At 40.1% G+C, this 11924-nt stretch overlaps 1 protein-coding gene across 5 annotated transcripts in view; it reads left to right on the plus strand.

The window, feature by feature from the left end:
* LOC138744139 (uncharacterized) overlaps nt 1–7035 on the plus strand; it is a 121307-nt gene extending 114272 nt beyond the window's left edge. For 4 of the 5 annotated variants that reach the window (XM_069899764.1, XM_069899765.1, XM_069899768.1 and 1 more), the window contains exon 7: nt 4630–6793. In XM_069899764.1, the coding sequence (XP_069755865.1) occupies nt 4630–4797 (168 nt within the window). In that variant the 3' untranslated portion in view covers nt 4798–6793. Of the gene's footprint in view, nt 1–4629; nt 6794–6823 lie in introns of those variants that run through there. The other variant, XM_069899771.1, reaches the window with a different exon arrangement.
* Nucleotides 7036–11924: the final 4889 nt, after the last annotated feature.

Raw genomic sequence — 11924 nt, forward strand, 5'->3', positions numbered from 1 at the left:
TTACTTAGTAAGTACTTTATATTTACAATGTAACACAGCCACATATCAACAAATTTCATGACATGTTCACGGCAATAAAATCTGATTTTCTAAATTTTCTAATATGAAACCTAATGACTAAATTGATATTTTTTCTGCTACATGAAATGATCCCAAACAAGATCAAATTTAATACTATTTGGAAAATTAGCTGGTCAGGGCAATTTGATGTACAGCAAAATTTGGTATCCAGCACCTATCATGATTGGTAGATGCCAGATAAGTGAATTTTCCAGTTGCTTGAGATTGCACGTTGCTTGATTGGCAAACTAGCGATGAGGTGTGCCAATTTTAAGCTTTCCTATTATTTATTTATTTATTCCCCCCCCCCCCCAAATTTTGCCGGTTGCTTGAGTCTGTTGGCTGCTCAAATTCTGGATAACTGGCACTTTACTGCATTTGAATAATCATCATTTCTTACAGCCATGAACAGTTGGAGAAAGTTGAAAAGATTTCCAAAACAGTATACATTTAACATACTGAAAGAGAGATTAGAATTTAAAAAATACTATCCCCCACCACACTCAAATCACCTTTCTCCCTCTTCTTCAGCTATGCTCGAGAAAAACACTTTTATCCTATAACCTTTTAACTTTCAGCAATATGTGTGCGCAAGGTGAAACATGATACTCATAATTTCTGGTTATTTTGCAACACTATTTCTAAGCCCAGATATTCCATATACAATTTCTTCACAGAATTATTAGGGGTAATATAATTCTCATTGCATGCATTCAAGGCATCCATTCATTGCCTATTGGAGCATGCCTCTTATAATTATTAAAAACAAAGTTATTTAATTAAACTGATTTTTGTTCTATTTTTTCACACAAGTAGTGAACTCGAACCATTGCAATGGTTCATTGGCGTAGAAATTAGATGACACTGCATACATTATACTGGTGAACAACATCCACAATTTCAGTAGGTAGTGTACATGAATATTCTGAGCCAGGGGTAGAACATAGAATACTACAGCATAGTACAGGCCCTTTGGCACTCAATGTTATGACGATCCATATATTCCTTAAAAAAAAGTACTAAACCATCCCTATCCCATAACCCTTTATATTTTTTTTCCACCCTAAGAGACTCTTAAATGCCCTTACTGTTTCAGCCTCTACCACCATCCCTGATAAGGCATTTCAGGCACCCACAACTCTGTGTAAAAAAAAAAACTTACCCCTGATGCTCCCCTAAAATTCCCTCCCTTCACTTTGTACACATGTCCTCTGGTGTTTGCTATTCTTGCCCTGGGAAACAGGCACTGGCTGTCCATCCTATCTATTCCTCTCATAATTTTATAGACCTCTATGAAGTCTCCTCATCCTTCAATGCTCCAAAGAGAAAAGTCCCAGCTCTGGTAACCTTGCCTCTTAAAACTTATTTTCCAATCCTGGTAACATCCTGGTAAATCTCCTCTGCACTTTTTCCATAGCTTCCACATTCTTCCTATAATGAGATGACCAGAAATGAACACAATACAAGCGTGGTCTCACCAGAGATTTGTAGAGTTGCAACATGACCTCTCTACTCCTGAACTCAATCCCCCTGTTAATGAAGCCCAACATCCCATAGGCCTCTTTAACTATCTTATCAACCTGTGTGATGACCTTGAGGGATGCATGGATTTGGACCCCAAGGTCCCTCCGTTCATACCTTAAGCTCCATCCACAACTCCTCCAACCTTTGTATTATCTGCAAACTTACTGACCCAATCCTTCTGAAAAAAACACACTAATGCTGGAGAAATTCAGCAGGTCAAACAGGGCCTTTATGTAGCAAAGGTAAAGATACTTCACCCATGTTTCGGGCTTGAGCCCTTTATCAAGGTGTGGGGGAACATGAGAGATGTCCAAACAAAAGGGAAAAAGGGAGGGGGTGTGGTGAGGGTGGGAAATGATAGGTGGAGGGGGGAAGACACCGCGGGGGGGGGGGGGGAGCGGCGAGGAGTCTAGGTTAGGTGGAGAGAGAAAGGAAGAAAGAACTGGAAGAAGAAAGGAGGTGGGGGGGGGGGGGGGGAAGTCAAGCTGATTAATGGAATGCAGTGAACTCAATGTTCATGCCCTGGGTTTGGAGGATGCCCAGATGAAAAATGAGGTGTGGTTCCTCCAATCTGCGGGTGGTCGGGGTAGGTAGTGTGAAAGGCCATGGACAAACATGTGAGCTTGAGAATGTGACTCAGAATTGAAATGGTTAGCTACAGGGAGGTCGCTTTTGTTGCAGATGGAGAGGGGGTGCTGGGCGAAGCGATCTCCTAATCTGTGACTGGTCTCTCCAATGTAGAGAAGGCCACAGAGGGTGCACCAGATGCAGTAAATGAGTTCTTTGGGGATACAGGTGAAGTGTTGCCTTGTGGGGTGATAGGTGAGGACAAGGGGGATTCTGTGTTTATTGTTTCTAGGGGTGGGGGGGGGCTATGGCAGATGAGCAGGGAATGGAGGAGATGCAGGTGAGGGCTGAGTTAATAGCGGTGGAGGGGAAGCCACGTTTGTGGAAGAAGGCAGATATTTCAGAGGTTCTGGACTGGAAGACCTCATCTTGGGAGAAGATGCGGCAGAGACGGAGAAATTGAGAGAAGTGGATGGAGTCCTTGCAGGGGACAGGGTGTCCAGATAATTGTAGGAGTTAGAGGGTTTGTATTAAATGTCAGTGGTGAGTCTGTCTCCTGAGATGGAAACAGTGAGATCCAGAAAAGGCAGAGTGTTATCAGAGATGGACCAGATGAGTTTGAGGTCAGGGTGAAAATTGGCCGTGAAATTGATGAAATTGACGAGCTCATCGTGGGGGCATGAGGCCGCCCTGATGTAGTTGTCGATGTACTGGAGGAAGAGTTGGGTGGTCTTGCCTGTGTAGGCTTGTAGCATGTTTTGCTCCACAAACAGGCAAGCATAGCTGGGACCCTTGTGGGTACCCATGGATGGGGGAGGAATGTTGGAGGGATTGGCAGGGGGAGAAGGGTTGGGGGGGTGGAGGGGGATAGAGAAGAATGTGGGGATAGGATGGGGGAGGGAGAAAGGGGGGTGGAGAGAAGATAGGAGGGGTAGCCCGAGGAAGAGGGGAGAAAGACGATTAGTGGTTGGAGGGTAGGGGGAGAAGGGAGAAGGGGGGTAGTGTGAGGTTGGAGAAGGAGGAGTCATCCAGGTCATTTATAAAAATCACAAAGAGCAGGGGTCCCAAGACAGATCCTTGTGGTACTCCACTAGCCACTGACCTCCAGGCATTACTTTCCTTCCACTACTATTCTCTGCTTTCTACCTGCAAGCCAATTTTTTTATCTACTCAGCCAAAGTTCCATGGATCCAATATCTCATGACTTTCTGAAAATGTGTTTGAAAATTTTATTGGACTTTTTGCATGCACAAGAGACATGCGCATAGAAATTCATTTCTGATTGCCATTGTCAAACAAAATATTGGAGGCAGAAGAGAGCTGTTACTACTGTACAACACATTTAGTGAATTCAACCAGGCACAAATTCCTTGGCATGCTGTAATGCTGTTTAAGTGCCCACTTTATTAACTTGCTTTCTCAGAATGCAGCCATTCTCATAGCAACCATTATCATAAAATATCCAGACTTATAAGCAAGTCTCTTAGAGTTCCTTTCAGGTTTGTGTGCAAGAGAGGCTTATTGCTTTTTCTTCTTTCTAAAGGAACACAAAGTAATCTCCCTATTATGACAGTACAGGAAAAGAAAAGGAAGTTTCCATTTGGAAGCCCTGTGTTTCAATGCATTGTTCTACTCTGCCTGTCTTTCCAGTATATCTTTAAATACTGAGAAGAATATTTATTTCTACAACTCAAAATTATTCCTTACCTAAGTTGTTAAATGGAGAGCATTTTAAAAATTATCTATCTCCACATTGTGTAATTCGTGAAATAGCAAAAAGATGTAATTCTTTTGCCATGTAGTGTGATGTATGACACATCTTTTTCTTTACAAAATGGTTCTGTTTTGTTTCCTAGTGACTCTTTGAACAGTTTTGATAACATTTTGAGCAACCAGTTAACTGTATTATTAATTTTTGACATCATCATACCACAAATAAATGATTAAAATTTATTATAATTGTAGGCCCTAAAAGGAACTCTCAAAGCTACGAGATGAGGTTTTGTTGTAATTTGAATTTTAGTGTTCCATTTACTCTCTCTTTTAATGTTCCTTGTAATGAAGTCATTAGTAAAAAACACATCTGGAAGTTCTTTGGGGAACATTTAATTTTCTGCTAGTTTGTCAATAACATAACTCACGGCACAAAGGACCCAGCTGCCGACAGAGCCATTGTTGTAGAAATGACTATTTATTTCTAGAGCAGCGAAAAATTCATCCCTACAAATATAAAGTTTCTCTGGCAAACTCGGCCTAGGAGCTCTTTGACCCAAGGAAATTGATACTTGCTAAGTTTCACATTGAAAACAAGCATCACTTTCACAGCTTGCCGACCTCTGCTTTGGCCCATTGCCCTTTCAGGTGAAAGGGGAGGCTACAGAAAAGTCTAATGCTGTCCATGGTCAATCCCTAGCTGCCCCCTGCCCCCAAGCTGTTGCCTAAACTATATAACTATGAGTCTTTTGCTCTCTTCTCAAGGTGACTGTCAAGATGTACAAGCGAGGGGGTCACGGCTGGTTATGGAGGGCTGTCTCTAGCACAGTTGTTATTCCATACAACTCCCACGTCGCTTTCAGGGTCTGTGGAGAGGACGCAGATGCCAAGATCCCAGCCAACAACATCGACAGAATCATCCTGAGCATATGAAATTGATTTCACTATTAAATCAGCCATGGCAGCTGTGCCACATTATTACAATAATCTGTGGCCATTTTTCATTGATTAGTTAATTTGTGTTCTTCAATAATCGAAAAGCAAATCTCATTAGCCATAGGTCAGTGGGCATGAAAAAGGGAGAAATTCATTTTGATAGCCTAGTTAGCATTAAGCTGTGTAAGTTAGAGTGTACTGTGTGCACTCCATCTTTAGAGTGTTCAGCCATCGTGATCATTTATAACTAGAGGACAACTTTTCTTTTATGGTATGAGTGAGTTCAAGCAGATCAGATCAGTGTTGATGTGTTCTTGAGTTATAAACAGAATTGCGCACTGTGTATTTAAGTTTTTTTTTAAATTGGTATCAACACAAAAGTTGAAGGCTTTGAAAAACATAATTTCTGTTCTGGATTTTTCTCCCTGCTTTCAATATTAATCTTTGGAAACAGGAAGAATACTGAGAATTATATTTTTAAAGAAATCTAAATGTGTTAATTTTAAAAGAAGGTTGTGGCTTTTTTACTTCATATGTTTACACTCAAATTGTTAATTTTAGGAATTTAAATGAAAGTTAATGTTCATAAATTATTTAAAAAATCTAAAATTTATTTTCTTCGATGTCACTCCATTTCAATGTCCAAATGCAGTGAAAAGGAAAGAGAAGCCCAAAATTTCTAGAGTGTGGCTGAACAAATAGTAATACAGTTAGAGTGAGGTGTTTGTAATGAAAGATAGCCTCAGCCATCCCCATCCCACCATCTCACTTGCCTATTTGCCCAGCCGTGAATTGTCAAGTCTCCCTCACTGCCACAAACAGCAGAGGGATCCACAATCCAGAGGTCACAGAACAACTTTGAGAGTAGGCTGCAAGCAACCAAATGGGAAAGCATGCATTTACATTACTTTTATTGCAACTCCAGGCATTTCCCAAAAAACTCTGCAGCTAATGAAATACTTTGGGATTGTATTTGCTGCTGTCGTGTAAAGAGATGCAGCAAAATAATCAGTCACACAGCACTGTGTGAATGACCAGATAAATATGATCACATTCAACTGTTTATTTCAGAACTATGCTGTAGTAAATGAGTCCCCTCACCCAAGTGAAATGTAGAAACATAATTATAATGTCATTACTCGTCACTCCAAACATTTGAGTTGTTGATTTTTTTAAAATCTTGAATTATGTTTTGTATCTGGCATAAATTGTATCAACATAGCCTGTTTCCACTCCGTAAATGGTTATATGGTTAAATGCATATAAATGGCATAATTCCTGCTGCAATATACCTTTTTATCTTTTTGTATGGAAATTGCATAGCTTTATTCCAAGCAGGTCACTCCTGAACAACCACACCTCAGACATACTCATGAACAATGAATCACCAGCGATCATCACCCATACCATCAATGAACTCATCACTTCAGGATATCACCCCTCCACTGACATCAACCCAGCCCCCTACTGTCCATTTCTACGACCTACCCAAGATTCACAACAAGAACTTCCCTGGTATCTCCATTGTTTCCACCTGCTTTGCCCTACTGATCCTATCTACTCCTACCTCAAAGCTCTTTGGTCTCCCCATGTCCAGTCACTTCCTGACTACATCTGGCCCAGTTCTGCTGCAAGGTCTGGACTGAATGCTCCTCAACTGTTGAGCTCTTCCAGCACCTACACATGAGAATGGAGATGCTGGAATCTGGAGCAAAAATCAATCTGCTGGATTGAGCATCATCAGTGAGAGAAAAATTATGGTTCGTGTTTCAGGACAGAATCCATCATCAAGACTTCATGAAGTTCTTCTGGCAGTTTGTATGATATCCCTGGTGAAGTTCTTAAACTTGGTGGAGATGTCCTTGGGTCACAAATTCACAACTTAATTTCTCACAAAGTGGAAATTATAACATAATCCTGTCCACCCAGAAAGAAAACCAATCAAATTCTGGAAAGAAGATTTTCCTGCATTTGACCATGGGGAACTTTGTGGCTAATACCCTCCTTAACTGCCTCCATCTAGTGGTTGGAGACCCTGTGCTTACACGACCTTCAACAGTCAAGACGTTGCCTGAAGTTCTAACAGAAGAGGCCAGGTATAAGAAGGATGTGACTAACACCAAGAGACTCATCCGACAGATCTTCCACTAGCAAGCACGAGTAAGGTGAGAGAATCTAATCTGCAACACACTGTCACAAGAAGATGAGTTCACCTTAATTCAGGGAACAAGTAAAACATTGAAATATTCGATTAAAATTAAATTAAGTAAACATTAAACATTTCCAGTAAATTTGTTTTTTTGTGAACTGGAAATGTTTAATGTTCAGTTAATTTATCAACCTGGATTACCAAACTCCAACTAGAGCTGCAAGCTCTGCTTGAAAAATGCATTATTTTGCTATAATGTTTGAAGTTTATTCTTTCTGCAGCTACACATGTAAGTAAAACAAACTGACAAACAATAAGTTTAAATGAACACAATGTTCCATGAGAAAAATGATAATGAATATAAACAGATAAATATTCATGTTTGCAGTACTGCAAAAAGAAAGTGCTGTTTCAATAGTGCGGACAGATCACTGGTAATAACTGTTCTTGAACTCAGAGGGCTTGATAGTTTTGATAAGCTGGCAAGTCCTCTGATATGTAGTGCCAGGAACCGAAAGCTATTAACCTTGTCAATTGTCATCCTACCAATGAAGACAGTCGCATTGCCCCTCAGCTTCCTCTTTTTAAAGTCCACAATTAGCTTTTTGTTCTTGCAAATGTTATGCATAAGATGGTTGTTCTGTCACCACACAAGCATATTCTTGGACTCCACCCTATATTCTGGCTAGCTGTGGCCTTGGTTTATTGCTTTGGAGCCAAACTTGATGATGCAATTGTAAGTACAGAGGGAATCGAGTACAGAACCTTGAGGCATTCCTTTGTTGTTGGTCAAGGAGGAGGTGGTGATGTTGCCAATCCACACTGATTGGGGTATTCTGGTAAGGAAGTCGAGGATTCAGACCAAGAGAGAAACAGAATCCCAGAACCCTAAATTTGATCTTCAGTTTTACTGGGATATTAATGTTAAAGTAGCAGTGGTCAATGAACAATAGCCTTAAGTAGGAGTTCTTGAGGTTCAAGTGGTCAACACAGAATGGAGGGTCGGCATGATGGCATCCATTGACCTTTTGTAGCAGAAGTACATCCAGATCCTTCCTGAGGCAGGATACAATTTGCACCATAACCAATGTCTGAAAACCCTACATCACAATTAAGTGAATAGTGCCACCAACCAGTACTCATTGAGGCAGATCAACATGCTCTTGGCACCAGCATGATGGATGTCCCTTGAAGCTGATGGAAATTGCTCAGATGTAGCAGTGAGTGGTTGAAACACAAATTAAATTGCAGAAGGCAGAGGGAAAAGGGGATGCATGGTTAGAACAAAAAGAGAAGAACTGCAGTATGCTTTTGAGAGGTTGAAAGATAACATCGATGGTAGATCCAGCTGAAAATAGGTGGTGATGGTTAATGAATAACAGAATTTGTCTCAGGTAAATGTAAGTAGCAAAAGACAAATAAATTCTGAAGTTACCACAAGAGAGGAACAAGTATACTGGCAATGTGAGAAACAAGCATCAAAAATTGAGGAATTAATGTTTGAGACTAGAAGACTATCATAGCACTATAGAACATTAAAGCACAGAAAATGGCCCTTCAGCCTTCTAGTCTGTGCCAAACTATTTTTATGCCTAATCCCACTGCACTCAAGTCCATAGGCCTCCATACCTCTCCCATCCATGTACCTGTCCAAATTCTTCTTAAATGTTAAAATTGTGCCCACATCACCACATCAGCTGGCAGCTCATTCCACACTCTCCCGACTCTCTGTGTGAATAAATTTCCCCTAATGTTCCCCTTATACTCTTCCTCTTTCAACCTTAACCATGTCCTCTTGTATATATCTCACCTACCTTCAGTGGAAAAAGCCTCCCAATATTCACTCTCATAATTTTAAATATCTCTATCAAACCTCTCATTCTTCTACGCTCCAGGGAATAAAGTTCTAACCTGTTTAACCTTTTCCTGTAACTCAGTTCCTGAAGTCTGGGCAACATCCTAGTAAATCTTCTCTGCACTCTTGCAATCTTATTGATATCTTTCCTGTAATTAGATGGCCAAATAATACTCCAAATTTGGTCTTACCAATGTCTTATACAGGTTTACCATAAAATCCCAACTCCTATACTTAATACTTCAATTTATGAAGGCCAATATACCAAAAACTCTCTTTACAACCCTATCTATATACCAGTGATGCAACTTTCAGGAAATTATGTATTTATATATTTCTCTGTTCCACTGCCTGACCATTTGCCATATATATCCATTTTTGGTTTGTCCTTCCAAAATGCAACACCTAACACTTGTCTGCATTAAATTCCATCTCCCATTTTTCCAGTGGGTCCAGATCCTTCTGCAAGCTTTGAAAGCCTTCCTCACTGTCCACAACACCACTAATCTTTGTGTCATCAGAAAACTTGCTGTTCCAATTTACCACATTATCATCCAGATCAATCATATAGATGACAAATTACAATGGTTCTAGCACTGATCCTTGAGGCACACCACTAGTCACAGCTTCCAGTCTGAGAAGCAATCATCCACCACTACTGTCTGGCATCTCCCATATGAAAAATGTTGAATCCAGTTTACTACCTCACCATGGATACCTAAATTCTTAACACAGTTGGTGTAGCAGTTAGTGTAATGTCTTTACTGCTCTAGCGATCAGGATCGGACCAGGGTTCGAAATCCATGCTGTCTGTAAGGAGTTTGTATGTCCTCCCTGTGTCTGCATGGATTTTCTCCAGAGGCTTCAGTTTCCTCTCACTGTTCAAAGCGTACCAGGGAGTGTAGGTTAATGGGGTGTCAATTTCTGACATAGCCCCTGCAATTTCTACACTAGCCTCCCTCAAAGTCCGAGGGAATATCTTGTCAGGCCCTGGAACTTTTAAGACTGCAACCACCTCCTCTTTAATCTGTTTTGGTTCCATGACCTCACTGCTTGTTTTCCTTACTTTCCTTGATTTTGTGGCAGTTTCCTGAGTAAATATTGATGCAAAAAACCCACTTAAGATCTCTCCATCGCTTTGGCTCCATACATAGTCAAGGGGACCAATTTTGTCCCTTACTATCTTTTTGCTCTTAATATACCTGTAGAACCCCTTATGATTTTCCTTCACAGTGTCTCCCAAAGCAACTTCATGTCCTCTTTTAACCTTCCTGATTTCTTTGTTTTTTCTTGCATTTTTTATCCTCCTCAAGTACCTCATTTGTTCTATGTTGCCTTTACTTGCTATACACCTCTCTTTCTTCTTCTGAACTAAATCCCTTGAAAACCAAGGTTCCCAATGCCTGATAACTTTGCCTTTAATCCTGACAGGAACATACAAAATATGTACTCTCAAAATGTTACCTTTGAAGATCTTCCATTTACCTCACACATCCTTGCCAGAAAACATCTTATCCTAATTCATGCATTCTAGATCCTTCCTCATTTCCTCAAAATTGGCCTTTCTCCAATTTAGAATCTCAACCTGAGAACCAGACCTATCCTTCTCCATAATTAACTTGAAATTAATGGCATAATGAATACTAGACCCAAAATATTTCCCTAAACATACTTCTGTCATCTGTCGTGTCTCATTCCCTATAGAAAGTCCATGATTGCATTCTCTCTAATTAGTACTGCTATATATTGATTTTAAAATTTTCCTGAACATATTTGACAAACTCCAAGCCATCCAGCCTTTTTAAAGTATGGGAAGTGCCAGTCAATATGTGGAAAGTTAAAATCTCCTGCTATTCAATCTTTCCTGCAACTGTCTACTAGCTCTCTATAGATTTGCTCCTGGAATTCTTCCTGACTATTTGGAGTCTATAATACAATCCCATGAGTGTAGTTATCCCTTTCCCGTTTCTCAGCTTCACCCATATATATAGTTTTAAAATTCTAACTTTTCCCTCTGGGTCTTTCCGCTGTTATGAGCTCCCATTTCATTTAGTGTGAGCATCACTTTAAGGGCTAGTACAGACTGCAACCATTCACAGCTTTGAAGATATTGTGTGGCATCAGCTAAAACAGTCTGTACCCAAATTCGCTAATTTGGAGAGGAGAAAGGACATTTGGTGCTTTTTCCAATGACACAGGTGGTGGGAGAGTCCTTTGTGTGGAACACTGAAGGAACAGCACTTTATTGACCAGCGGCCATCTCATTGAACAGAACAAAAATGACTCTGTGTGATAATCGACAATTCGGCTGATTTCAGTGGAATTATTGAACCCCATCTTGACCAAAGGAAATTTCACTAGGATTTGGAAGTTGTGTGTTTCGTTTCCCCGATGCAAGGAAAAGGGGAGTTAGGACAAGCCATATTTCCCTGAAAGAAACTTGATGAAGATTCATGAGTTTTCAGCAATCGGTCTCTCCCCTCTCCTTCCTGATCACTTCTGTGCATCAGTTTAAAATCTGCATTTCGACAATGGATTTCTAAGACTGAACTTTGGAATGACTTTTTTCACACACACACACACACTTGCATATAGTTGGTTTTGATTTGACCAATGTGTTATATTATTAGAAAGAAAAAAAAAGAAGAATAAATATAGTGTTTTAAAAGAAAAACAATAACACCGCCTTGGTGAATTTCCATTGCTGTTGGTCTGCGATGTCACACTGCCCATCATCCAAATGATATCACCTAATGCCCAAAGATTTCTGTCATCCTCCAATTCTAACCTCCCACACAGTCCTGATGGCTGTATTATTGGAGAACATGGCAAACTCCAAGAACCAAAAACATTAAGTCCTGTTGGTCCTACTTCTTATACATGACATCATATTTCCAGAACCTCACATCATTGTCTAATACAGAAGACACAAAATGTTAGAAGTGCAATAAGATTTTGAAGGAAATGTTTATTCTGTGCACTATATGAAGAAAACTCTTTAATTGGATTCTTTAGAGATGCATTTATGACTTTGTTTCATTCTGTGGATGAATATAGGAATCTTCCACTGAAGGAACTATGGAAAAGCTGAAATTGTATTTGCATTACAGAGTGAAAACT

The sequence above is a fragment of the Narcine bancroftii genome, chromosome 10 (genome assembly GCF_036971445.1).
Source record: "Narcine bancroftii isolate sNarBan1 chromosome 10, sNarBan1.hap1, whole genome shotgun sequence".
Lineage (NCBI taxonomy): Eukaryota > Metazoa > Chordata > Chondrichthyes > Torpediniformes > Narcinidae > Narcine > Narcine bancroftii.